This window comes from Neophocaena asiaeorientalis, unplaced genomic scaffold (genome assembly GCF_003031525.2).
Source record: "Neophocaena asiaeorientalis asiaeorientalis breed wild unplaced genomic scaffold, Neophocaena_asiaeorientalis_V1.1 scaffold204, whole genome shotgun sequence".
Taxonomy (NCBI): domain Eukaryota; kingdom Metazoa; phylum Chordata; class Mammalia; order Artiodactyla; family Phocoenidae; genus Neophocaena; species Neophocaena asiaeorientalis.
In genome coordinates, this window is record NW_020173922.1 from 7,712,884 (window position 1) to 7,737,811 (window position 24,928).

Sequence of the window (24,928 nt, forward strand, 5' to 3'; positions counted from 1 at the left end):
ACTTCCAAAAGGAGGAATAAAACTTAAGTCCACACAAATATGCATCCCAGTGAAGCTGCAGAACACTCTAGACAAAGAGAAAATCTGTAAAGAATTCATGAACAATAAAGAAGGGCCAAACAGCCATGGCACACATGGCACTAGGAAGTAGTGAATGCACTTCCTGTCACTAACCTTGCCTTTGGCACCGTAAGTCCTGGTACAACTAAGTTCAGTGATGCTGGCTTTCTTCTCTTTGAACTTCTCTGTTGTGAAAATGGTTTTTGACTGCTATCCATTAGGCATGCCATTTTATAGCTGAACATTGTTCTGTACTTACTGTCACCTCTAATCTTAGGCTTAATCACCTCCAATGGTCTAAGTTTGGGAGGTTAACCTTCTTTCTTTCAGCTTTAGGTATTCTGGGCATCAAATCAGAATAGTTGCTGCTTGGCAGTCGCCTTGGGGACTCCCCTGGCTTTGTGAAGAGGAAAGGAAATCTCTATGTCTTTGGTGTGGGCTTGACTTTCCTAAGCTTCTCCTTTGCTTCTTATTTCTGCATGTGAATCAATGCACCTATCTCCATTTTCTGGACTTCATAGAGGTCTGAAGCTTTCCCTCACTTGGGAAGCATCCCCGGGAGGGAGTCACGTGCCAGGATGGCTCACTCATGGACAATAACAACAGAGTTAGGAGTGAATGAGAATGAGAATGAATGCTAGCCGGAGGGATGCCTTTTTAGAGATAAGGACAATATAGAAGGTTGCTTCAATCATGGTATAATAGTCCTTATTTCTTTCTCATTATTTTTCATTTTGCATTCCATGCTGGGTACCAACAAGTCCCATAATATAGGATTGTGACTGATACATCACCCTTGATTTCTCTCCAGGGGACTAGTCCTTAAATGTGTCTTTGGCTGGGCTTCCAGACAGCTCTTACTCTTTCCTTTGGCTTCTGTTAACAAAAGGAGATTGTTTTCTCAGCCCTCTGGGGGACTCTTTCTCATCAGCCATTACCATTACTGGCTTTTCTCCCTCTCTTTTCCTCAACATCTGACCAGACAGTGCTTTGGTGTCTCTGAGGTCTAATATTCTTCAGAGAATGTCTTTCTTTAATTACTTTTCATTCTTTTTTTTTTTCTCTTCCTAACCCAAACACACACACACACACACACACTGTTGCTTTGAACAGTTATTTTGTACTTTCCCTCTTTGTGGAAATGGGATTATTAATTTTTCTGTCATTGCTGTAATTGAAATGCCCACATTTCAATTTCTGCTGTGAGCACTACTCAGAATTTAACTGGACAAGACAGAGAGAGAAGCTGGAGGGGAGGTGAAACATAAAAGCTTTTTATTATCATAATAGCTTGGAGTGTGCCCTTCCTGAGAGTGGGGAAAGCAGCTACCATGGCAACAGGTTCTAGTTTCCAGGAGGGCTCTAGTGGCTCTGGTAGTACAGGAGTCTGGAGGGTGTGGAACAGAAATCAGTAGCAGCAGTAGCCTTTCTAACAGGAGCTTGAAGTAGCTGGCTTCCTTCTAGTGATTACTGCCATGTTTCATAATTCAGTCTGTATGTTATATATACATGGCAGGTTGTTAGTGGTTCTGCTTCTGAGCTACATAGGGAGCTGGGAGACAGCAGAACCAGGAATCAAGGGCACGAGCCTTTAAGCCCCTCTCTGTCCCCATCTTGTAGGTGCCTGGGTGGAGAGACTGCTGTGCTCTTGGAGCAGGCCTGATCCCTTCCAGCCCATGCAAACCACCACTGCCTCTTCCTGCATCTCAGGCGTGGGGCTCCTGCCTGGTAAACTCCAATCTGCTTGATCAGGAATTACCAGAGTGTGGATCTTTCCTGTCAGCTCTTCCTAGAAATGCCACCTCACTTGTTTTCAGAGGTTCACCTTCACCAAAGCCTGCTATGCTGGCCCCCGAACATGCAGAAACTGTGTGCTTTTTTCTCTTTCTTCCTTTTTTTCCTTTTTTTTTGACTCTTTCCTAGAGTAAGTTCTTATTGTAGGGAATTTTTTTCTCTCCCAAGTCAGAATGCTGATCCTCATAAAACTTGCACCACAATGCTTAGTTCTGCTAATTGCTAACTTCCTGCTGGACCTGAAATTGAAAGATCTGAAACATCAGATTCACTAGTCACAGCAAATTCCAAAAGGAGAAACAAAACTAAATCCACACACATACACATCCTAGAGAAGCTGCAGAACACTCTAGACGGACAGAAAAATCTATAAAGAAGAACACTTGAATAATCAGTAAGAGCCCAACAGCCATGGCCCACAATTAAAAGTTGGTTTTCAGGACTTGGTGGCCTGGTTACCGCCCCTGCCTCTTGTATCACCCTCCCAGGCTCCAGGGAGACAGGCTATGTCCGTGCACAGCTTACAGAATACCAGAGAAGAAAGCCTCATTTCGTACCAAGGCCTGCTTCACTATAGCGGTGTCTGCGTGTGCCCATCAGTCCTGTCTTTCTGAGTCTTCTGTTTAAACTTGTTCTCTGCCTTCTCCCCGGCCCTCCTTCTCATCCCACTTTGCACAGCACCAAGTAGTTTTCAGAACCCTTTTCACCTCTCTTGCTTTGTCCTTACAACCTCCCTGTGAAGTAGATCAGAGAGGTACGATGATCCTTTTTTGGCCTCTTTGGCATCCACAAACGTTTATATGCTGCCTTCCAAGTGCCCTGGTACCCATTGGCATGGGTGGGCTATATTGAAATCAGCGGGGCTGATATTCTGAACCTCAGGCCATCAGCCTGCGGGTAGCCCACAAATATCTATTAAGCACATGTCCTGCCAGGTACTGGGCATACATTGATGAGCAAGGCAGATCACTACCCTCCTGTAGACACAGTTGTTCTCCTGCGCCAAATGCTGAGGCAGGGAAATTCACCCTTGCCTGGCTTCATAGAGAAGAATTTGACCTCAGGTATTTTTTCTTGCCCATTAAATTTCATGAAAAATAGATGAATTATAATTACAAGAATACTTTAATAGATGTAGAACTGTGTTTATTTTTAAAAACATAGAAATAAGGTTCCATCCTTGCCAGATACTTTTGGTCTTCTTTGTAGGAGACTAGTTGTTATGTCTGGACCCTTAGTAAAGTCATTGGGTCTATAAACATTTGGAAAAAATTTCATATCCTAACTGATCAAAGAAATGCAACTTAATGAGGTGGATGGACCTAGAGACTGTCATACAGAGTGAAGTAAGTCAGAAAGAGAAAAACAAATACCGTATGCTAACACATATATATGGAATCTAAAAAAAAATAAATGTTCTGAAGAACCTAGGGGCAGGACAGGAATAAAGACGCAGGCTTAGAGAATGGACTTGAGGACATGGGGAGGGGTAAGGGTAAGCTGGGACAAAGTGAGAGAGTGGCATGGACATATATACACTACCTAATATAAAATAGATAGCTAGTGGGAAGCCGCCGCATCACACAGGGAGATCAGCTCAGTGCTTTGTGACCACCTGGAGGAATGGGATATGGAGGATGGGAGGGAGACGCAAGAGGGAGAAGATATGGGGATATATGTATACATGTAGGTGATTCACTTTGTTATACAGCAGAAACTAACACACCATTGTAAAGCAATTATACTCCAATAAAGATGTTAAAAAAAATATATATATATATATATAAAGTAAAGTTCTTTAAAAAAAATAGGATAGGTACAATATTGTTTACTACTTATTAAAAATTTCAAAATGGTATTGCCTTAGGGCTCAGAGAAATAGGCATGCTAAAGCATTCTAGATGAGAGTGTAAATGATAGAAGTCTCCTAGGTGACAGTTTGGTAATGTGTATTAAAAGTGTTTATGCCCTTTCATCCAGAAATTCCATGTCTGTGAATTTATTCTAGAGAAAGAAAGATGTGCCAGTACTGAAAACAATTGGATTGTCCAATAAAAGGGGATTTCTTAAATAAATTATGGAATATCCATACAGTAGAATACTGTAAACCTTAAGTATGTAGAACATCAGAATGAATGATATGTGAAAAATTCATAGTAGAGCAGTAAAAACAGGTTATAAAACTGTGTACATACAGTATGATTCCAGGTTGTTTTAAGATATGTGTGTCCATGTATGTGTGTGTGCCTAGGAAAAGCATAGGACATAACATGTAAACCTTAAAAACTAACTGGATAAAATTTAGTTATTTCTGATTGGTAGAATTATGAGTGAGTTTTATCTTCTTTGTGTTTTTCTGTCTTTTTCAATTGTACGACAATGGATGCTTTTCACTTATAATACAAAAAAGCAGGGGGAGGGGCATAAGTCTTAGTTTTTTTCCCCTGATGATAACACCAAGAGAAAGAATAAAGGATAGCGATTTTTAAATGGCCACTACACCTTAAAGACCAAACTGACATCTAATGACATTTACTGATTCTGTCTTAAGGGAGATAGAAGCATTTTATTTCGTAAATAACACACTCTGTGTCTGTACTGAGAGTGGGGGAGTCATACATGGGGGTGTATATGTTTAAGGGAGTGTGCATCCAAGTAGGGGTGTGTGTGTGTGTGTGTGTGTGTGTATGTGTGTAGCCAGGTGTCAGAGCCTCACAAGGCCGTGGTCCTTGTGGGAGTCACAGAGATCTGCATATCCAAAGATACTGCCTGTGCTGAGCTGACATTGTGGTTCACACCCCTGACTCATAGCCATGTGCTCTCTCGTTTGATGCCCAAGGTGCACCTGCAGGCATCCTGCCTTCAATGGGTCAGGAGTCTAAAAGACTTTCAGCTGCACTGAGGCTTCATGAGACAGTCAAGTCTAGAACTGATGCACTCGTTTCTTGAAGCCTTTTGCTCTTTGTTTTTTTAAGCACCAATACCAATGCCAATTCATAGAGAAGACTTGTTCAGGTGATTTTTTTGACATTTATATAGTGAACACTCTGAATCCTACCTTCCATAGAGTAGCAGGGCTCCCTGAACCCTGCTACTTTTTCCCCTCAGATTTTCCAGACACATTTCATCTTTCTAAAGGGTTCCTCTTTTGTTTGTGTCCCACTCTTGTTGAATGATTATTTAGCTTTTCACATAGCCCAACCACATGCTGGCATCTATCACCAAGATTGCAATGTGGTTCTCTCCTTCATGTATATTCCTGGAAGGTGGCCTTCTGTTTGCAAGACTGAGCAGTAGGTCTACTAGTGACACGTTTTCAGGAAGAGCCGCTTCCGAACTGGGTTGGGGCCACAGAGGTGGATGGGGTGGGGTGAGCCGCTGAAGACCGCGGGAGGTTCTCATCATTCTGTGGGAAACCATAGGGGTGGCAAGGATCCCAGGGCTTCCACTTGTGCTAAAGAGCTGTTGACATAGGCTTTAGAATTCCTGTGGAAAAGGAAGCAAACTCCTCTAACATGTAACTTTTAAAGAGGTCTCAGGCAGGCTCTGATGTTTGTGGTTGAAGATAGGACTTCTTACTTGCCTGTGTGTTTGCATGTGCACTTTGTATTCTCCTCATCTGTAGACTTCCAGACTGCACTCTGATGAATGGGCTCAGCTCACACATCTCCCCCTTAGAGGCCTTCCCCAGCCTGCCTAAGTTGGTTCTCCTCACTGCTTTTTTTTTTTAACTTTTATTTTATTTATTTATTTTTTTAACATCTTTATTGGGGTATAATTGCTTTACAATGGTGTGTTAGTTTCTGCTTTATAACAAAGTGAATCAGTTATACATATGTTCCCATATCTCTTCCCTCTTGCGTCTCCCTCCCTCCCACCCTCCCTATCCCAACCCTGTAGGTGGCCACAAATCACCACGCTGATCTCCCTGTGCTATGCGGCTGCTTCCCACTAGCTATCTATTTTACATTTGGTAGTGTATATATACACTATACACAGAGTCCATGCCACTCTCTCACTTTGTCCCAGCTTACCCTTCCCCCTCCCCATGTCCTCAAGTCCATTCACTAGTAGATCTGTGATTTATTTCTGTCCTGCCCCTAGGTTCTTCATGACCATTTTTTTTAGATTCCATATATATGTGTTAGCATACGGTATTTGCTTTTCTTTTTCTGACTTACTTCGCTCTGTATGACAGACTCTAGGTCTATCCACCTCACTACAAGTAACTCAGTTTCATTTCTTTTTATGGCTCAGTAATATTCCATTGTATATATGTGCCACATCTTCTTTATCCATTCATCTGTCGATGGACACTTAGGTTGCTTCCATGTCCTGGCTATTGTAAATAGAGCTGCAATGAACATTGTGGTATATGAGTCTTATTGAATTATGGTTTTCTCAGGGTATATGCCCAGTAGTGGGATTGCGGGGTCGTAGGTAGTTATAGTTTTAGTTTTTAAAGGAACCTCCATCCTGTTCTCCATAGTGGCTGTATCAATTTACATTCCCACCAGGAGTGCAAGAGGGTTCCCTTTTCTCCACACCCTCTCCAGCATTTATTGTTTGTAGATTTTTTGATGATGGCCATTCTGACCGGTTTGAGATGATATCTCATTGTAGTTTTTTTTGTGTGTGTGTGGTGCGCGGGCCTCTCACTGTTGTGGCCTCTCCCGTTGCAGAGCACAGGCTCGAGACGCGCAGGCTCAGCGGCCATGGCTCACGGGCCCAAACGCTCTGCGGCACGTGGGATCTTCCCGGACCGGGGCACGAACCCATGTCCCCTGCATCAGCAGGCGGACTCTCAACTACTGCGCCACCAGGGAAGCCCTCATTGTAGTTTTGATTTGCATTTCTCTAATGATTAATGATGTTCAGCATTCTTTCATATGTTTGTTGGCAATCTGTATATCTTCTTTGGAGAAATGTCTATATAGGTCTACTGCCCATTTTTGGATTGGGTCGTTTGTTTTTTTGATATTGAGCTTGCATGAGCTGCTTGTAAATTTTGGAGATTAATCCTTTGTCATTTGCTTCATTTGCAAATATTTTCTCCCATTCTGAGGGTTGTCTTTTGGATCTTGTTTATGGTTTCCTTTGCAAAAGCTTTTAAGTTCATTAGGTCCCATTTGTTTATTTTTGTTTTTATTTCCATTGCTTTAGGAGTTGGGTCAAAATGGATCTTGCTGTGATTTATGTCATAGAGTATTCTGCCTATGTTTTCCTCTAAGAGTTTGATAGTGTCTGGCCTTACATTTATGTCTTTATAATCCACTGTGAGTTTATTTTTGTGTATGGTGTTAGGGAGTGTTCTAATTTCATTCTTTTACATGTGGCTGTCCAGTTTTCCCAGCACCACTTATTGAAGAGGCTGTCTTTTCTCCATTGTATATTCCTGCCTCCTTTATCAAAAATAAGGTGACCATATGTGCGTGGGTTTATCTCTGGGCTTTCTGTCTTGTTCCATTGATCTATATTTCTGTTTTTGTGCCAGTACCATACTGTCTTGATTACTGTAGCTTTGTAGTATAGTCTGAAGCCTGGGAGCCTGATTCCTCCAGCTCCTTTTGTCTTTCTCAAGATTGCTTTGGCTATTCGGGGTCTTTTGTGTTTCCATACAAATTGCGAAATTTTTTATTCCAGTTCTGTGAAAAATGCCATTGGTAGATTGATAGGGGTTGCACTGAATCTGTAGATTGCTTTGGGTAGTAGAGTCATTTTCACAATGTTGATTCTTCCAATCCAAGATCATGGTATATCTCTCCATCTGTTTGTATCATCTTTAATTTCTTTCATCAGTGTCTTATAGTTTTCTGCATACAGGTCTTTTGTCTCCTTTAGGTAGGTTTATTCCTAGATATTTTATTCTTTTTGTTGCAGTGGTAAATGGGAGCGTTTTCTTAATTTCACTTTCAGATTTTTCATCATTAGTGTATAGGAATGCAAGAGATTTCTGTGCATTAATTTTGTATCCTGCAACTTTACCAAATTCATTGATTAGCTCTAGTATTTTTCTGGTAGCATCTTGAGGATTCTCTATGTATAGTATCGTGTCATCTTCAAACAGTGACAACTTTACTTCTTCTTTTCCGTTTTGGATTCCTTTTATTTCTTCTTCTCTGATTGCTGTGGCTAAAACTTCCAAAACAATGTTAAATAATAGCACTCCTCACTGCTTTTTATCACATGCTCCTGTTCATTTCTTCTGTCCACTTTCACAGTCAGATATTCTTACTGATGTATTTGTGTACTGTCTTCCCAATTGGAATACAATGCAAACCTATGGAAAGCAGGGATCTTGCCTGTCTGGTTCCCTGCTGCAATGCCTAGAAGGGGCTGTGGGATCTCATGGGTGTTCAGTCATAGTTGGGTATGAGCGGACGTGGTATGTGTAGGGGCCTGCAGAAGGCCAAGGAAGTTGGACCTTTAGAGTGAGGACAGAACAGCATGACAAGATGTTGGAGAGATAGGCAGGGTCAAATCACATGGGCCACAGTGAGGGGTTTGGAGTTACCTGAGAACCTGATGTTCATTAAGTTATTTTATCTCTGCGGGTTGCCACATGCCCAGATTGGTCTGCTAAAGTCACTCCTTAATGGCATTTCTCCTGGGCTTTGTGCACCACTGGGTCCTCAAAGTATTTCTTCAGCCTGTGCTGCATTCTCTCCTCTCCCCCGTCTCCACTGCCAGCAGCTTGGCATTCTTCACCCACCTTTCCGAAGAGCCCAACAGAGCAAGATGACAAGAACTAAGGTATCAGGGTTTGATGCCTGCACAATTGGAAGCATTCCGGAAGCTTGTCATTAAACACCTTGACTTCCCCATTGAAAAGTATTGGGTTTGAGCTTTGCAGATGATACTCACCAAGAGCCTGAATGACGGGAGATCGGGGCCCAGATCTCAACTGCACTGTTTGAATCATTTGTGTCTCTGTTTCTAGACATTATATACTGTTCTCTGCCTAATGATATGTTGGTTTTCACACATTGGATCTGTAATTCCTGCTTGTCGACACTGTACTTTGTTTTATAATTTGCTCCCAAAGTAGCAGAATTCAGTGAGTTTCCAGTTTTGTTCTGCCTATGAGGAGGATAAATCAGGTTTTGCCTGGCATGCATTGAAAAAAGAAGTCTCCTGGCATAATTCCCTGATGAATCTATTTTTGTAATTAAGGCAATAAATGTAACAGAAGGGTTTGTTTCTTCACTCTTATTCTAACGTGTACCGCTATATATAAACAATTATTTTATATGTATAGATAAATAACGTGAGCTGCTGTTTCACTTAGGCTTGGACTACATTAAAATTTTGGGAGATAACAATTCAGGTGCAGCAAGGAGCTAGGAGATGTTGTATAGAACTTCAGGAATGGGGAGATGTAGTAAGATGTCATTCACTCATATTTTGATTCTAAGTTTTGTGGGTTGTGAAATGTATATTGTTGGGGTTGTTTGTTTTTTTTAAGAATTCTATTCTTTAGCATCAGACATGTAAACATATATAAAAATGTTGATGTTCTACCCACATAATTCTTCATGGATGTTAGAGATCTGGGGTTTCGTCTTTCATGGTTAGTACTAATTGACCTCCAGAACTTTTCGAAGGAGTGTCATCTCTTGTACATGAAATGCCATGAACTTTTCAGGACACCTTGAAATAATTGTTTTCTCTATTAATTGCCTATCCACATGTAATTCAGAAGTTCGTTGATAGTACATATAGATTTATAAATTACAGTCATTTTGGTACATTGGCCCTTGCTATATAAAGCCAGCTTTTTCAACCTAAGCCTCTTGATTTGTTTCAGACTCATGGCAAGGAATGTAATTTTCTGTCTCTGTTTCCTTTCTGAGGTGAAGGTACACTCCTTTTCAAAACTGTGCCAATCAGATGGGTTATTTCCCTTATTTGAAAAATCTTCACGAAAGGGGATAGATTACCCAGGGCATATGTGTGTGTCCGTGCTTGCATGTATAGATGTGTGTTTCTCTCTCTCTCTGTCTCTGTCTCTCTCTCTCTCTCTCAGTCTGTCAATTTCTCCCTCAGTAACATTTCCCATAATCCCATCAGTGGATTTGGAATCTTGATCCTGCCTCCTGAAAGGATTATCGTCATTTCATAGAAGCAGCAACGAGGTTAGCATTTCATGGAAAGTGAGAACCCCTGACTGCTCAGTCTTAGAGCCATTATTCTTACTGGAGCTAAGTCACATGGTAAGAGGCCAATCCCTTAACCTTTGATGTAGTTCCTTTTGTCCCTGACCTTTCATCTGTAAAATGGATCTAGTAATATGGATCTGTTCTTGCAGTTAATTAAAGGTTGTTAAGATGGTTCAGTTCGATGGGCTTTATAAATGTTTACATAACATGTTTAATATTGGTGTTCTTTGTGGGTGACTATTAGCTAGGTAGCAGGTAACTAGCACCTAGAGGCTGTTACTTAGACTCTAGGCCTCCAGTTCATTGGCTAAACATTCTGTTCTTTTACAACCTCCCAGTGGGGAAGTCAGGGGAAGACTTAGCACATGACAAAGGGAAAAATGTGGAACAACTTCAGAGACCTACCACGTTAACACAGACATAGATGCAAAGGCATAGTGCCTTACACATTTCAGTTACTTAAATAAATATGAAAAGTAGCATATTCTGGGTTTCGCGTGTCTTGAATTCTCTCACGGGGCCTTATGCTAGTTTGTGAAGTTCTTACATCTCTTGTGCCCGTGGAATTGGGGCATTTAAGTCTTAGTAGGTGAGACCTTTCTGAGTCTGCAGAGAGGCATAGCGAATTATGTTATCTCTCTGATCAGAATTTTCTCATGGCTTTTCATCTCGTTGAGTGGAGAGGGAAGCTCCTACAGTGGCCTGCAAGGATTTCCCGCCTCTGAGTCTGTGACCTGACTGGTCCTGATACCTTCCCCTTTGATGGCTCTGCGGCAGGTACGCTGGCTTTCACTGGTGCTGCCAGCGTGCCCCACAGGTTGCTCCCTGAGGCATCTGCATCTGCTCTTTGCTCCCCTGGAGCGCTCTTCCCAGAGATCCACGTGGCTTGCTTCCTTCCTTCCTTCCTTCAGGTCGCTAGTACATACCTCCCTCTCAGTGACCCCTTCCCTCACCACTGTGCCTAGAACTGCAGACAGTCCCCAAGTGCTCCGTTTCCACCCTAGATTTTATTTGCTTATTGTCTGTCCAATCCCAAAAGAACGTAAGCTTTTAAAGCAGGGTGTTTGGGAGCAGGGGGTGACTGTTTTGCTCACGGCTGTATCCCCAGCACTTAAAGAAGTCCCTGGCACATAATAGGCAGTAGAAAGTCCTAAGGCAATTTCTCCATGGCCTGCCTTTTTGGACAGTGCTCGCCTAAAGGTGAGAGGCTGAGCCATTGAAGGAAGTGTCACCACCAGCAGGAACTGATATATTTGCAGTGCTCCGTGACATCAGGTTGGCACGCACCGGTGCAACTATTATGCCTCCTCTGTGCTCCAGCATCTCTCTATAGACTGGAGAACATAAGCCTCAAAATCAGTCAATCAATGATCATGTGAAAGGACTTTAAAAACTGTAAAATGCTTTGGAAATGACAATGACACTGGACTTTATAATGGATTGTTATGTAATTTGAAATAGTTAAGTAATTTTCCAGGAAGCAGGGTTCCCTGGACCAGTGCTGTGCTTCCCCATCTGGGCCTGTGGACTGGGTCCAAGAATACAGCTACAGGCCAGAGCCTGAACCAGCCAGGACCAGAGTGGGGAAGTCTATCCAGTAACCCCTAGACTGGGGAAGTCTATCCAGTAACCCCTAGACTGAGGGGATGTGCCTTCTATGTGCACATCCCTTTGAATGTGCCTTTGAATCCCTATGTATTCAAATACCAAGTAGCTGAGACCATGTAGGGCAAATAGAATTCATGTTGGCCTGGTGTTAGTCTCTAAACAGCTGTGACTAATTTAGAAAAATTAGGCAGTTTAGCAGCAAAAGTATAATTCTTATTGTTAATGAAACCTGGCCTATTCCGGAGGAGGCCAGTAATTCCCATGACCCAGATTAGTTTTCTCCCAGTAGAAAAGCTTAGGGGTTTTATACTGTTGATGGGCAGAGATGAACCTAATATCCTTGTTTGCTTTCAAATCATCCTTTTAAAAATAATCTGGTTCTCCTTATACCCATGTTCTCTTTAAGGCTAGGCTATGTAGAAAAGAAGAGAGGCAAGTGAGATAAAAATGGCAGATTATATACTGTATATATTATATCTCACACATGTTTACACACACACACACACACACACACACATACGCACTGCATTGTATCAGAGCATCTAGGAGCAGTAAGTAGCTCTGGACTGCAGACTGCGTGGCATCAGATTCCAGCCCTACCACTTGTTCAGTAGGTGACCTGGGACAAATTTCTGGGTTTTCGGAGCCTTAGCTTCTTCCTGTGGGATAGTATTGGAACTTAACCTCATAGGATTATTGTAAAGATCAAATGGGGTAATCACTGCAGTGCTTAATGCTCGTCTCACAGGAAGTGCTCGCTCGGTCAGTATCAGTTGCTGTTGTTGTTGCTGACGATGTTAATAATCTAAGGCAGGCAGGAAATAAAGGGATTTCAGACAGGGATAAGAAAAGGAAAAGTGAGATGCAAGAGACACTATGCTAGAAGGTTTAAGTATATTGGAAAGAGACCGGTATAATATGGTAAGCTTACGCTGTAATTTATAATGCTTATTAGATCACTCATGTGATAATGATAATTATACCCTATGGGTATTTTATGGTCTTCGTACCTTCCAGATTAGCACTGTGGCCAATGAGGGCTGCCTGGTTTATTCCACGCTCTCGGTGTCAGGGTGAACTGCTCTGGCCACTCCCCTGACCACTGTCCCACTTAGCAAAGGTGCTGAGACACCAGTAGATTATGTGGAAGTTTAAACCAGGCATTCAGTGCAGCTGAGCCTTGAGAACCTCAGAGGAAGGTGGCCTCCCAAAGCATGCACGTGTTCTTTTTTTCCCCCAACACCTGATAAGGGCAAACTCTGTGCTAGGCCCTGGTGATGGGACAGTAAGGGAGGATAATGCCATCCCAGTTTTCTTGGAACTTCTAGTAAGTGGAGGAGACAGACAATGACAATTCCGTGAATAATGACATAATTCACCAAGTGCTAGGAAGGAGAATTGAGGAATTAGTTTTGTAATGAGGTATCTGACCTGGTATGGGGCATCCAGAAAGACCTCTTTGGGAAGTGAGTGATAAGTTAGGAGAGAGCCAGATCAAGAGGGGCTGCAGGGCTTCCCCGTCAGGGAGCATCAGTATTAGGAAGGAAGGCACCCAGGCCTAACGAGAGTTTTAGCCCAGTTTTAGCCAAGGGGGGCATGGTGGAGAAGGGTCTAGATCTTGTGGGATCTTGCAGGCCAAGGGTTTTTAACCTGTAATTCAAAACAGTCAGAAGCCTTTGGTGGGTTTCAAACAGGTAGTGGTATTGGATTGGAGGAGACCAGAGGGGAAATAGAGCTGGTTGCACGCTCAGATTTTAGAACAATCTCCACTTTAGACTGCAAGCTATATGCCAAGAGGTACCTTGGCTTTGCTGCATTTACCCAAATTCTTTTTCCTTTTCTCTGAAGGATTTTCAGTACCAAGTGGGCTTCTGTAAGCGGGCATTAAAGTCGATGTATATGATACTTGTCAATACTTAACATCTTAGCAGTGATGTTTTTCCGTCTGAAATATAGTTTTACACATGTCACCAGAAACAGAGAAGACATTGGTAGTTATTCACAGAGCTTTGAGACCTTTGGATGAAAGCGGAGCAGCCTGCAGGGATGCACATACGGCCATAATTGTCTTTTTGAGGGGGCTCACGAAATCATCCATTTGGCCCGTCCTCCTTTCTTCCTTTTAATTCATCCTTCTCTCTCAGTCTTAAAGTGTTCACTCTTTCATTATTGCAGCTCTCTGACTCTGCCAGCCAACTGCAAATGGAATGCTGTCATATTTGAGGGATATTTCGTCATTTTCATGTTTTTGTCAAGAATGAAGCCACTTCAGGAAGGGAGTAGAAATGATATTTAGCCCAGTATCACTCTCATAGGCATACATGCTTTTTCTTCCTCTCTCTTGCTTTTTCTTTCCTTCTTCCAGTTTAGTGATTTGGGTGGTGAATGAGGGAGCAGCTTTTTTCCCCTCTATTATAACCACTACTTTTTCTCCCACGTGCCCACGAGCGTGTAACTGCTCCATGTATTGATTTGTGGTTGGATTTTCTGAGGAAACAAAATGCCTCTCTCAGCCCAGCTGAACTGACCCGTAGTTGTGTGGGAGCAGCAGAGTGCTAAGGTGAAGATGATGGGCTCTGCAGCCACCCCGAGTTCCTTTCCTGGCTCTGCCCTTCATTAGCTGTGTGACCTCAGGCAAATTACTTAACTTCTCAGTGCTTCAGTTTTCTCCTCTGTTAAATGGCAGTGATAGTCTCACCTACTTGTCTCAAGGAGCTCTTTTGAAGATTATATTGGGTAAAAGTATCCATCATAAGCAGCATTCAGTTATTCAAAGCTTCCAGTCTGGCTTCTCACTGGATAACCATTCCCAGAAAGATATTAAATATGGTTGGTGAGCATGACCCCAGTAAGTGCACAGAAAAATTTATTTTAAACGCTCATTCTGGTGCCAGCCATCAGGACAGCCCAGCAAAGCTGTATTTATGGCTCTGATGGATTTCCTTGGCAGAAGCATCCTCAGCACCATCCAGACTGGTCCTGTCTCACCGAGTTCAGGTGGTATCCAGGCAACACACACACACAGTCTGACTCAGTAAAAAACTCTCAGCCAGTGGTTGTGAGGATTCCCCCCACCCTTTCCCCACTCTATACTAAGGATGAAGTTGAAGTTGGTGGAAAGAGCCTCACTGACAACCCTTGAAACTAAACTTGCCTTGGGTAGCCACAATAAAAGTATAAGTTCCAGCAGCTTCCTTTCCAGCTAATCCTTCTTGGCCCCAGACTCGGAGCTTCTCTATCCCTGAGAGGGTAGTAGAGAGATAAGTGATATTTACTGCAGCTTAGGTGCCCACACACTCAACTACTTTCCGAATTGGTAACCTGGGGCCTACCCAGTGCCCGCCTGTGTGCTGCAGAGGATGCACTCCAAGATCTGGATCCAGCCCCCAGTCCTGAGACACTCATGAGAAGGGAAGCAGTCAGGGTAGAAATGTCCCACGGGATTGATTGTGAACAGAATCACTTAGAGCTCTGTGTGGCCTCCTGTCAGCGAGGTGTCTAGAACTGGGCTTTGCAGGCAGGTGGGCGGTTAGGGGAGGACTTGCCAGGCAGGCCAGGGGCAAGTTGGTGCCCTTGAAGGCGAAGTGAGTGTGGTGGGTTCGCTGTAGCTTCCTATGAGGCTCTCAGCCTGTCATGTGAGGTGCTTATAGGGTAATGATAGAAAATAAGTAATAATATATTTTGAATTTTTCTGTGGATTTGAAGTATTTCATAATTTAAAAAAAAAGAAGAAATGAAAAAAAAAAAAAAAAAAAAAGGATAACCAGAAGAGAAAAATAGCCCTTGAAATACAGGTGGAAGAGGCAGGGTTCCTTGCTCCAGGCAGAAGCAGGACACCAGGTGACACCACCAATTTACAGTGTGACTTAAATTGGCACTCGCTTCTCCTTTCACCACTGTCATCACCACTACCTTGACCACCACCATGAACAATACTAGCTGTCATTTAGTAAGCCATTATTTCAGGCCAAGAGATTGACTCACCTGGTCTTATTAATCATCCTTAAACTTTGTATGAAATACAGGTGGAAGAGGCAGGGTTCCTTGCTCCAGGCAGAAGCAGGACACCAGGTGACACCACCAATTTACAGTGTGACTTAAATTGGCACTCGCTTCTCCTTTCACCACTGTCATCACCACTACCTTGACCACCACCATGAACAATACTAGCTGTCATTTAGTAAGCCATTATTTCAGGCCAAGAGATTGACTCACCTGGTCTTATTAATCATCCTTAAACTTTGTGAGGTAGGTACTGTTGCTTGTGTTTCATAGGTGAAGAAAGGGGTTTAGGGAAGCCAAGTGACCTGCCTCCTGTCATCTAGCTTGGAATGTCTGTATGACTCCACTCCCTGTGCTATCCTGTCTCCTTTAGCTTTTTTTCCCCCATATTTATAAATTGGAAATAATATTTGTACTCCATACCTATAGAATGGCATTTTTCAAATTTAAGTCATGACACATTAGTGGATTGTAAAATGGATTTAGTAGCAGAAAAATGACCAGAATAGAATAAAAAATAACAGAATTTATCACACTTACTGTTTCTGAAACTTGTGCTTCTAGTAACTTGTGTTTCTGATATGCAAGTATGTATGTGTGTGTACGTCTCTCTATGTGTGTATATATGTATGTATGTACTAGTGAAGTGTTATATGGGAAAATATGTTTCCTACCATGGGTTATTGTCAGAAAGTTTGAGAGCTACTGTTCTAGACTTATATGAAGTTCAAACAACATTAAAAAGTGTTGCAGAGCTCCTGTAAACTCTAAAACACCTTACAAGTCTAAGTTGTCATTACGTAACCCTGGAAGCTGAAACAAACAAATAAAGGATGGCAGATAAAAGTGTTGCTGTGCTGTAACCTCCACCCATCTGGTTCATCGCAGATAGTGCTAATCTGTCACCACGTTATGTCCAGTGGAGCCAGGGTGCAACTTTAACACTCCTCGACATAGCACTGCAGGCCTCAAGATGAAACCTATTTGCAGACCTAGCAGCAGGCTTAGGTATTGTTGGTACATCAGGACCAGTCTGTGGTTATAAAGTACTGCTCAGCACTTCCAGAGCTCTGACTCTCATTTAAATGCTAGGAAGACAGATGTGATCCCCAGAACAGCATGGGCATCTCTGCATTACAGGCCCCAGAAGAGTTGCCTCCACTCTCCTCCCCTCATAGTACTCCCCCACCACCATCTTCATCTGGAAGTAATTTACCTCCTTCTGCCTCTCAGAGGGTATCAGACCAATCCAGAGTCCCCATCCACTTTCCCTTGAAGCAAAGGTGGCAAGAGGCCCTTCTGCCATGGCCACTTTCCTTGGAACATGCTCCTTCCTCATTGACCGTAATTCATTAGGGAACCACAGGGAACATGGGGTGCCGATCCCCCACCAACTGCCCTGAAGGCATGCCCCTCAGGAGATGCCCTGCTTCTCAGCTGATGTGGCAAACTCTTCACAGTCACTAAAGGAACCGGGCTTTCCCTTAAAATCGCATGTGGAAACTGTTTCTCTGCCGCCTGCAGAGGAAGCCTGTAGAATTGGCAGTTGTCTTAGAATTCTCCACAGAAGAGTCCACATGGACCTAGGGAAGGCCTGTCAAAGACTCCCTCAGTGGAATATGCAATAATGCATGAGAGACTCTTGTGTGTGGATTTTAAGTCAAGACTCAACATGACATTCTGGGCTGTGTGGGGAAGAGCTCAAGCAGCTCAGTTACCAACCCGGAAAGCAAGTTCTCTGTGTTTTGTAGACCTCACTAATGAATGAGCCCCGTGGCCTTGGCTAGACCAGGCTTCCCAGTGCTCTGCCAGCCCTCCTCCCACACATGGGTAAATGCATCAAGTTATAATGGATGGCTGGTGCCAGCAGAGACTGAGGTCTGTGCCTTTCTCTCTGGGATACATAGTAATCTCCAGCCATTAATAATCCATTCTGGAGTAATGAGCATAGCTGTACCAGGTTGTGAGCAGTAATAACCAAGTGATAGATCAATTTGTTACCTCAGTGTGCCAAAAGATAATGGCAGCTAGTCATGAAAGGTATAACCTTTTTCCCCAAAAGTTTCATAAGACTTAGATCAATGTGTTTTTTTAAGTTCTAAAATAAAATGGATCATTAAAAAGGAAATGAGTTACATTGGGTAGCCTCAAGCGTATTTATATTCAGAGATGCTTATCCACAATTACCATAGATTTTTTCCAAATGCCTTTGGTCATTTGGGCCAGTAAATTGGAGTAATTATTGCTCATTAATTAAATCTAAGAAATGTAACACAGTTCCAGACTTTGAAAAGGGAGGTTGGGAGAGTTGAGATACATTCCCCAAAAATCATCAATAATAATTTGAGGTTTTCTGAGTAAGTAGTTGGGTTGAGAATTATTGTTTAATGTCTACTCAGAAACTCCCGTCGTCTTTTAACACCTCATTGAACATTTGTTGTGTTTCTCCTGGGCCGGGCACTGCTCTCAGCACTGGTGCTACCAACTAAAATAAGCACGGTCTCTATCCTAAGGCAGTAGTCGAGACCTTAATAACATGTAATAAATCCAGGGGCCAACACTCCTGCCTTCATTGAGGGGTGGAGGGCTGGGGAGAGACTAGACAGAGACTTCAGAAGGGAAGGGAGCCATTGGCGCTGTGCCTTGAAGAACAACAGTTTGCCAAGCAAAGAAAGAAGGGTAAGAGAACGTTCTAGGGAGAGGATTGACAAAGGCAGATAGATGTGAAAGTGGAAAGAGGATGGGTAGTGAATGGTTATAATAATCATCACTGCATTTCCCACACGGTAACACATTTAACTGATACAACAACCTCACGAAGTAGATGTATTATTCACCTCACCCCCTTTTTTATTTTATTTTATTATTTTTTTAATTTATTTTATTTATTTATTTTTGTCTCCGTTGGGTCTTCTTTGCTGCGTGCGGGCTTTCTCTAGTTGTGGCGAGCGGGGGCTACTCTTGGTTACGGTGCACAGGCTTCTCATTGCAGTGGCTTCTCTCCTTGCGGAGCACGGGCTCTAGGCGTGCAGGCTTCAGTAGTTGTGGCACACGGGCTTAGTTGCTCCACGGCGTGTGGGATCTTCCCGCACCAGGGCTCTAACCCGTGTCCCCTGCATTGGCAGGCGGATTCTTAACCACTGCGCCACCAGGGAAGCCCTCATCCCCTTTTTTTAAAAGATGAGGAACCTAGGACTTCCCTGGTGGCGCAGTGGTTGAGAGTCCGCCTGCCGATGCAGGGGACATGGGTTCGTGCCCCGGTCCGGGAAGATCCCACATGCCGCGGAGCGGCTGGGCCCGTGAGCCATGGCCGCTGAGCTGAGCCTGGGCGTCCGGAGCCTGTGCTCCACAGCGGGAGAGGCCACAACAGTGAGAGGCCCTCGTACCGCAAAAAAAAAAAAAAAAGATGAGGAACCTAAAGCTTAAACATTGAGTCCCTTGCTCAGGGACCCAGAGCTGGGAGGTGACAGAGGGCTTAGAGGTGAGTTGGAAAAGCTGTGCTACGTCATAGGAGTTTGACATTAAAAACAATGGAGCCCACCAGTGGTTTATGGTCACCATCATCAGAACATTCCAGCTGTGCAAGCGTCGCTGAACACTTGCACATACACTGTGTCACTGTGTTCTCTCTCAGCGACCCAGTGAGGTGTGAGGCCATTGTAGTTTTCAACAGAGGACTGCCTTGAGTGGAGCTAAGTTGGAGACGGTAGCTGGTGGTGGCAGGCAGGGTGCAGCCAAACCCAGAGAGTCTAGTCAGAGAGCCTCGTTAAGAGGCTGTTGCTTTAGTCAGATTGTGTTGAGAAGCGTGATGGTGAAAGTGATCATCGTCCAAACCCTATATTTTTATATTGGTCTACAATTTAAAAGTGCTTTCATACATAGATAGCTTGTTGATTCATTTACACAGGGACTTTTGTGACAAGAGGGTAAGTCTACTGACTTGGCTTATTTGGGAGGGGAAGTATAAAGGCATGGAATTCACTTTCTGCACAAAGGAACTGATGTTGAAAGTAGTGGTGTTACAAGCAGCTTGTAAATATGCAGACTTGCTGATTCACTGAGGCCCAGAACCAAAGCCTTTCCCCTTTGCCAGCCTTTCCCCTTGCTTTAACGCTTTCAGACTAGAAACCTGATACAGTTTTGGGTAGAATGGAAAACTATAAGTAACATCAGGAGATTCAGCTAGAACTCAGAAAATGTTTGTAAAATATTATTACTTGGACCAGAAACAGGCCAGGGCATCAGTGGAAACATCTCCTTGCTGCAGGTATTGTTTAGCAATCAGAAAGCAAGTTCCCTTCCTGACTGGGCTGTTCCACAGTTCACGTTTCATAGACTTAACCATCCCTTTCAGAGGAGGAGCTTTTTATGAAATTAGACTTTTAGCCCTAGAAAATGAAAGAAAAATACACATCTGCTGATAAAATTGGTTAATGTAGTGTTCAGTAAAGGCTCAGTTTCAAAACCAGCAGTTAAAGCAGTAGAACCTCTTTTTCCTCCTACAAAATAGAAGTATCCAAGAGAAACAGTGCAAACATTTATAGAATTGTGTGAAAAACAAATACTCAGTATAAATAGCACTAAATGCTAGGGAGGTATGTCTGTGCAAACTGCCATCTCTGCCCAATTTCTCTCTAGTTTCTAGTAATGAATAGTTTCCTTCTAGGTGGAAATATTAGGTGGAAGCCCCTAATATTTTCTTAACAATACTGAATGGCCTTAACTTTTAACTTATTTGTTGTCAATGGATAATTGGTATATTTTTGTACATGGGGCCAGCAAATGAACAATGAAATTTTATGGCTAGGTCATGGTGCCCTGGGTGTGGAGTTCAGATATATGTTTTGAGTAGTTGTTTATCCAGAAATATGCATATGTGTTTAGCAGTTTACTCAGCCCCGATACTCCTGACTCTGTGTGTTCCCTGGACTTTGAGAGTAAGTGACAATATAAACACAGCCATATACATGGATGTACAGTAGTGCATTTTAATTTCTGTTTATGCAGAAATGTTTGGCTTAATGTAAGCCACGTGTCTAATATGATGGGGCTTTAATACTTTGAGCCTAAAGTGCTGAATTTCCTGACCGAGATCTATCCATTTAAAAAAATTAGGCCTATTTTGGGCCTATATTTGCAAATGTATTAAATCCATCGGGAGTTTTTAATATTTGCACTAGAGAAAATGCTAATGATCACAGCGGTTTAAGCAGCAGCCAAGTTTAAAAGTTGTAACTAAAAGGGATTAGCAGTTACCTGGATTTGCAGAATAGGGATTCAAATGTGCAAAGATTCACATTTTGGAAGGCAAGCTGCTTTGGTTGGTTGGTTGGTTGGTTGGTTGTTTTAGGCAAAATGGGAATTGTAAGGAGTGTCGTATCCTGAAATAGCAAAACAGCCCAAACACTGGAGATTTCTGAACCTTTGGTAGACGAAAATAGGAGTAGAAAAGTCTCTCTTTGGACTCCAGAGGCATCTGAACATGTCCCCAGATCTGGCTCCTACCAGATGAGGCGTCTGAAGATGGGAAGGGTACAGGAGGTCAGCTGTCCGTTCACACACTATTTCTCTCATTTGTGCCATTTCTTTTCCTTCCTACCAGCGTTGCTAACAACCACAAGCAGAATTTGATGACGGTGGCAAACCTTGGCGTGGTGTTCGGACCCACCCTGCTGCGTCCTCAGGAAGAAACGGTAGCAGCCATCATGGATATCAAGTTTCAGAACATTGTCATTGAGATCCTAATAGAAAATCATGAAAAGGTAATATATCATTGGTCACCACAAGTGGAGAATTTACTTGGGAGGGAGCTGAGTTGAAACTGGCCTACAGGGTTGACTGAGGTTCACATCGGTGGTGGCTTTTACACTGTAGTGATGATGACTTAGTTGCTGGTGGTGGTATGGTGGCGGTGATAGTCATCTTGGGATTGCAGCAGTGGCAACAGTGGCGGTTGTGGTGACGGTAGTGGTGGACAACATATTGGGCATTTCTTTTGTAACAGGAACTGTGTGCTAAGCACTTTACATATGCTGTCCTTTTAACCTCATAACAATGCAGTGAAGGAGGTACTACTAGGAGGCTCATTTTGAAAATGCCCTTTACCCATTTGTTTTTTTTTTCACTTGGTTGTCTTCTTATGAATTTTTGAGTTTTTTTAAAACATTAGAATAGTAAACTATTTTCATGTGTTTCAAATATTTTTCCTAACCTATAGTTTCCTTATAGTTTTATAAATGGTGTATTGTTTCATACCGTGTGTGTGGGGGGGTGGGGGGCTTGTCTGTCTTTTCCTTTAGGGCATTGGAGTTTCTGGTCTGTCTTAAGAAGGTTGCCCTCACCCCACATAATGAAGTATGTCAACACAGCTGCCCTTAAAAACTGGGGTAGAGGGACATGAAACTCCACCCATCTGTCCCACCTCAGTTCCTGGTAGCACATCCCTGTGAAGCTTCTCAGAAACTGCAGGGTACCAAACTGCAGGTGCTGGGATATAATAAAAATGCTGTTCCTCCTAAATAAAACCTTTACCTAGAAAGGTGAATGAATTGCACTAGGTCACCGGCCAAATAAATCTAGCATCTGACCGCTAACCACCTGCACCGATGATACTCCAAAATAAGCCATCATCAGCTCTTGTCTGGATTTTTTCAGGAGCCTCCTAATTTGTTTCCCTCTTCCCACCCTTGGCCTGTCTATTCCGATGTCAGCCACCAGAATGAGATTTTTTTAGTGTTAGATCAAATAGTATCAGTTGTCTGCTAAGAACCGTCCAGTGGCTTCGCATTTCACAGAGTGAAAGTCAGAGCTCTCCCAGGAGCCTTGAATGTCCTACAGGGTCTCTGCTCTCCCCTCTGTTACTTGCCTCGTCTCACCTCCTACAGCCCTCTCCCTGAGTTCCCTCCTACGGCCACCTCAACTGCCTTGCTGGTCCTTGCCCACGGCACACACTCCCACCTCAAGGGCTCTGCAGTTGCCGTTTGCAGTGCCTGGAACGCTCTTCCTCCTGGCATACTTCTTCACCTCCTTCAAGCCTAAGTGAGGCCCACCGACATCTCTCTATTTTAAATTGCGAACAGTCTCAACCCCGGCATTCCCCGTCCCCTTGATCATGCCGTCTCTCTCCTTACCACTTTCTGGCATACTATGTAATTTACTTATTGATTACACCTGTTGCCTTTCTGGCCTCTTGTAGAATGTGTGTATCATGAAAGCAGGGACTTTAGTCTGTTTTCTTCTGTGCTTTGTCCCCAGTTCCTCAGTATGCGCTCAGTGCATATGTGTTGGATGAATGGATGGGCTCCTGTGGTAGCTAAGCTCCAAAGTGGCTCCCGGTAACCCCTGTCTCTTAGTAGTCGCTCCCTTGTGTATCCTCTTCCAACTGTGAATAAGCGATCGGCACTGATCCCAATGTGATCAGTAGGAATTGATCAATAGGAAATTGCAAAAATAATGGTCTGTGACTTTGCTGAGCAGTCCTAAGACCTTGTCGCATTTGCCTTGGTTTCTGGACTTGTTCACTCCGGGGCAAGCAAGCCACCATGTTGTGATGGTGGTCACACAGCCCAGTGGAGAGAAAGTGAGGCTGCCTACCAACAACCAGACCAAGTTGCCAGCCATGTGTGAGTCAGCCACTTTGGAAGTGAATGGTCATGCCTTCAGATGATATAGCCCCAACCGACACCTTGAGTGCAACCGCATAAGAGACCACTGAGGTAACCTTCTCCTGACTCACAGAAAGTGGTAGAAATATTAAATGCTTTAAACCACTAAGTTTGGGGGATAATTTGTTATAGAGCATTAGTAATTACTAAAGAATCTCTGAATATAAACTTTCACAGAGTAACAGAGATCTCCTGCAAAATTGTGTAAACAACATAGCCTTTTTCTGACATGGTTAATAAAGAGATATGAAATCAGATAATTTATTTGAAGAAATTATCTTCTCTTTCTCTCAAACTTTGGACTCTGTCCAATGACTTCCCACAAATATAGTAAATCAGGAGTAAAAGAAGATTATGTTACGTATGATGAAAATTAACTTGGAAAAAGGGAATATAATCAAATAGCAGTTAATAACATGTTTTCTAAAAACAAAACACTCGGATTTAAATCTGTTACCTCTTAATAGCTGTGTGACCATGAGCAGATTACTCAGCCTCTCTATGCTCATAAAAGTACTTTCAGTACAGTGTAACTGCTGTGACAAATAACCCCAAAATATCAGTGACTCAGGACAATAGAAGTTTATCTCTTGCTCACATACCAGTTTACTGTGGGTATTCTGAGGGTGGGGTACTGCACCGTGATTCAGCAACCCAGGTTCCTTCCACCTTGTAGCTCTGCAGATCTCTACAATCGACCAGTTGGTGGGGGAAATGAGAGAGCAAGGAGGATTGAGTAAGATTATATGGGCCAAGATGCTTTCCTTATTTTCACCGCCGTTCCATTGGCAGAACTCAGTCATGTGACCCCATCCAACTGCAAGGGAGGCTGGGAAAGCACTCAACTGTGCAGAGCAAAGGGAAGCAAGTTTGATGACCAGCTAGCCAGTGAGCCACCTCCCTTAATCTGTTTTGTTGTGAGGATTAGATAAGGTGATTTACGTCAAAGACTTAGCCAAGAATCCAGCCAGGAGTAAGTGTCAATAACTGTAATCCATTGTTTTTAGCAGTCTCAACAGAATTCTCTGAAAATAGAGCATAAGTCCATCTCTGAGTGTCACATTTGCCCCTTTCTCAAAATGATAATTTTTAAACTTAATCTTTTGTTAAATAAAATAATATTAAATGTTGAGACAGATTTCTAAGGAGTTTGATTACGTTTCATGTCCCTAAGGGGCATATACGAGCTTATAGCAGGCAACATCTAATGATTTTTGAACTTTAACAGTTTTTTGGTGTCCTTGGGCCTTTAAAGCCAGAAAACATTCAAAAGTAGTGTGATAGAATAAAGACCGGCTACTGCTAATAACAATATTAAAACTTGTGTAAACAAGCAGCCATCCCACCTTGAGCACAAAATATAGAAATAGAAATGAAATATGAGATGCATGGCCAGGCCTGCAAGTATATGGGCAGGAACTGGTGAAAAGACTCATCTGACTTGGTGGATTATAAATTCTGTTCCTCTGTGCTGTGCATCTGGTGAGGTACATATTAAAAGAGTACTACATTGCTTCATTATATGTTCTTCTTCATTAGTCTCTGCGAGAGAGAGGGATGATTCACAGCGAGATTTACGTTCCTGTGGAAGCCAGTGCAGGAGTGTCAGTGGAAACATTCCTTAGGATGAAGGCTGCAGCA

At 43.0% G+C, this 24,928-nt stretch overlaps 1 protein-coding gene across 8 annotated transcripts in view; it reads left to right on the forward strand.

Moving 5' to 3' along the window:
• The window catches only part of ARHGAP26 (Rho GTPase activating protein 26), a 469,933-nt gene that overhangs the window by 342,776 nt on the left and 102,229 nt on the right, over positions 1-24,928 (forward strand). For all 8 annotated transcript variants that reach the window (XR_003004075.1, XM_024752249.1, XM_024752250.1 and 5 more), the window contains one exon: positions 21,226-21,385. Coding sequence is in view for 7 of the 8 variants with exons in the window: in XM_024752249.1 (XP_024608017.1) it covers positions 21,226-21,385 (160 nt within the window). In the remaining variant the exon portion in view is untranslated. The remainder of the gene's footprint in view (positions 1-21,225; positions 21,386-24,928) is intronic.